The 3,278-nt window shown below is 59.1% G+C and overlaps 1 protein-coding gene across 1 annotated transcript; it reads left to right on the top strand.

Annotated features, from left to right (window-relative positions):
• The first annotated feature begins 24 nt into the window (after positions 1-24).
• Positions 25-2,129, top strand: LOC102045138 (selenoprotein Pb-like). The gene is made up of 3 exons (XM_031058715.1): positions 25-219; positions 357-492; positions 1,124-2,129. The coding sequence occupies exons 1-3, from the start codon at positions 62-64 to the stop codon at positions 1,367-1,369; spliced, it is 540 nt and encodes a 179-aa protein (XP_030914575.1). The 5' UTR covers positions 25-61; the 3' UTR covers positions 1,370-2,129.
• The last annotated feature ends 1,149 nt before the right edge of the window (positions 2,130-3,278 follow it).

The following is a 3,278-nucleotide window of genomic DNA, read 5'->3' as shown; positions in this document are numbered from 1 at the left end:
CCGCAGCCTGGGGGGCCTGCGGGAGCGGCTGGCCCGGCAGGGCACGGCCCATGTCCGCTACATGATCGTCAACGAGAAGGCGCCGCTGTCCCGCGCCATGCTGCCCGAGCTGCAGCGCCATGCCCCGCCCGGCGTCCCCGTGCTCCAGCCCGAGCAGGAGGACCCCGACGTCTGGCAGGTCCTGGGGGGTGACAAGGACGACTTCCTTGTTTATGACCGGTGAGTGTCCCTCGATGCGCCTGAGGCTTTGCTGGGTGCTACAGAGCGTTTCATGGGCTTCCAAAATCTCCTCTCGTGGCCGGGCTGGGGGGATTCCAGAGCCCCGTCTTGAGCCAGGCTGTGACTTCTCCCCTCAGGTGTGGCCGCCTGGCTTTCCACATCCAGCTGCCCTTCAGCTTCCTCCACTTCCCCTATGTGGAAGCAGCCATCCGCTCCAGCCACATCAAGGACTTCTGTGGCAACTGCTCCCTCTACCCCAACACCACCCAGGAGGTAAGAGCTGGAATGCTGGCTGGAGCCGGGATCCCTGCTGTCCTTGGCGCTGCACATCAGCAAGAACAATCTTATCTCCGTGTTGGGGATGGGCTCTGGCTTGGCAGCTGCCCTCAGATGTGTTTGAGAGGGAAGGTGATGGAAGGTCTGGAATAAGGGCACTTAAATAGGTCAGAGCTTTCCGGTTGAAAAGGAATTGACTAAAGGGGTCATATCCCATGTCTGGGAATGCTAACTAGGACTGTTCCCATATAAGAAAGGGCAGGCAGTGGATGCAGAGGTGGCAAACTCAGAGCAAAGAAAAGGCTGTAGCTCTGAGCTTGGCAGGCGATTAGTCACTTCCTAGGATAAAAGTACATCCAGAAATACTGAATGCAAATTCCTGTTTCTGGACCACAGACAGCTTGAGCCAAGGGACACAAGTGTAGAGGCTTTTGCCCTGTGTGCTCCAGCCTCTCCTGTCCTCCCTGTGCCCTGGGTCAGGGCTGGAGAGCATTTGCTCTGACCCACAGTTTTCTGCATGATGAATGCTGACCTGCCTTCTTCCCAGGTCACAGCTGTGCTCCCAGGCTTTCTGCAGGGTTCTGTGGGTGTTCCCATACCACACCAGCCCTTGTGTTACTTTCCTCAGGCTAACAGCCCCATGGAGGGCCCTGCCACCCCAAGCTCCCTTCCTGAACATGAGGGGATGGAGTCAGAGGCTCCCATCCACCAGCACAAGCCCCTCCATCCTCACCACCATCACGAGGTCAACAGCGAGAGAGACACAAACCCAACTGAGGACCACAAACCTGCTACCCATGCTCACCACCACCACGGAGACCATGGCCAGCTCCATCACAAGGGGAAGAAGCAGAAGGAGGGGGATGAGCATTAAACCAGGCTGGGCAGCCTTGCAGAACCCAGTAGTGTGCAGACGACCCCACCTCACTTCACAGAGGCATGGAAGGACTTGCTTTGGGCTGCTGGTCACCAGCAGCGCTGGTTTAACAACTCCCTCCAGCAAACCCCATGTGGGTTCCCCTCCTACACTGTGATAGGGATGGAAATTCCCCTTGGACCCAGCTCAGTGCTGCATTTTCAGCCCCATGGCTCAGTTCTGAGCCTTCATCTGCCACTGCCTGGCTTTCTGTGCTCAATGAAGCCCGCCGTGCAAACCAGGAGGTCCCTGGTCACTGCTGGCTGACACTGCACAGAGCAGCAGGGCGGGGTGGAGGGGCCAGAGCTGGGATGGGAGCAGCACTGCTGGCATCCTGTGTCCATCCAGACACTCCTGGGTGTGCTGGAATCCCTGGGCTTCCTGGCCAGGGAGCGAAGGGAGGGACAACCGCAGGACATGGTCCCAGGGGCCTGAGGGCACGAGGAGCGGTGGGATGTCGCGGCTCCGCACGGTCCGAAGCCTGTCCCCCCGTGGCTGTGCCGTCCTGGGCGCCCCCAGACCGTGCGCACGGATATGTGCAGTGGTGCTGGGTGGCCGCAAGATGGTGGCCTTGTCCCCTCTTGGAGACCCAGGGGCTGGATCCGATGGGCGCAGCTCGGGGAGGACAGGGTGGGGATCCTGAGGTCTTTCCTGGGGCTAAGCGAGGTGGGAGGGCAGCGTGGATACCCGGAGTGCGAATAAAACCTCTGTGAAATGACCACTGCTCAGTTTGGCCTCTGGTGGCCCCGGGGGAGGGTCTTGCTCAGCGCTGGTCTGTGCCCTGGGCACAGGGAGGGACGCAGGGCTGGATGTAGAGCCCAAGATGCAGCAGCCAGGGATGGTTTACATCCCCTGAGCAGGAGCTGGAGGTAAAGGAGTTGAAGACTGAAGAGAAGTCTTCTTCAAGAGAAGACCCCATCTCTTCCTATCTTCTGGCTGCCTCCCAGGATGGGAGTCCAGGACATTAACACTGTGCTGCTTGGAGGATGTTTGGCTCGGCACCTCCATGCCTGGCTTGTAGGTGTGATGTTGGGGTGCCTGCCCCAAGCTGCTACTGGCTCCCACATGCAGTCCAAAGTCACCATGGGTACCTTGTCCGCAGTGCCCAGAGCAGTCCCCACTGCAGGCACATCGTGGGGCTCCCCAGCCCTCAGGCAGGTGGGTGCTGTGCCCCTGGCAGGCAGGATTGCCTGCCTGCAGCTTGTGGTGCCCCAGGCCTGTCTCTGCCCTTTACTCCAGCTCCATCTTCATCCCACACAGCCCTGCTCAACACGTCTCCAGACCCTGCAGCCTGAGTGGGGAACAGAGAGATGATTTTCCGCTCAGTGTTTTCGTGGTGCTGTGTCTCAATGCTGGGTTTCTGCACCCTGTCTCTGCTGGAGGATGCTCTGCACAGTGACTGGGACAAGAACTGGGGTGAAAAGGAGCTGTTCCTCAGAGGGGTGACAGCAATGGGATCAGATGTGTCTTTCTTACCAGCCAGGCTCTCCCACGGTGTGCTGGCTGAGACCCTGTTCCCCCTCCTCCATCTCTCCTCCCCCTTCCTCCTCTACCTGCTCCCAGTAGCCTGCAAGGGCACCTCTGTCTGCTGCTCCTGCCATCAATATTGAGGTTATCTTTTTCTTCTGGCAGCTGCTGTAATTGAAACAAAGCAGGCCGGGCCTCACGGGCTCGGCTCCTCTCGCTCATTTTGCTGGTGCTGCTGAGACAACTAATTCATCTTATCGATGCATGGTTGGCCTCTTTTCCACCAGATCCAGGCAGGGCGGTCTCCCTGCCACAGCTGCTAGGAGCAGACTGTGTTCCTGTGGCCTGCTGCTGGATGCTGCTCTTATCCAGCCCCTGGTCCTTGGCTTTCCTTAGCTGG

This window comes from Geospiza fortis, unplaced genomic scaffold, assembly GCF_000277835.1.
Source record: "Geospiza fortis unplaced genomic scaffold, GeoFor_1.0 scaffold333, whole genome shotgun sequence".
NCBI lineage: Eukaryota > Metazoa > Chordata > Aves > Passeriformes > Thraupidae > Geospiza > Geospiza fortis.
Note: the sequence above shows the minus strand (reverse complement) of the source record. Positions and strands in the feature narration are given on the sequence as shown.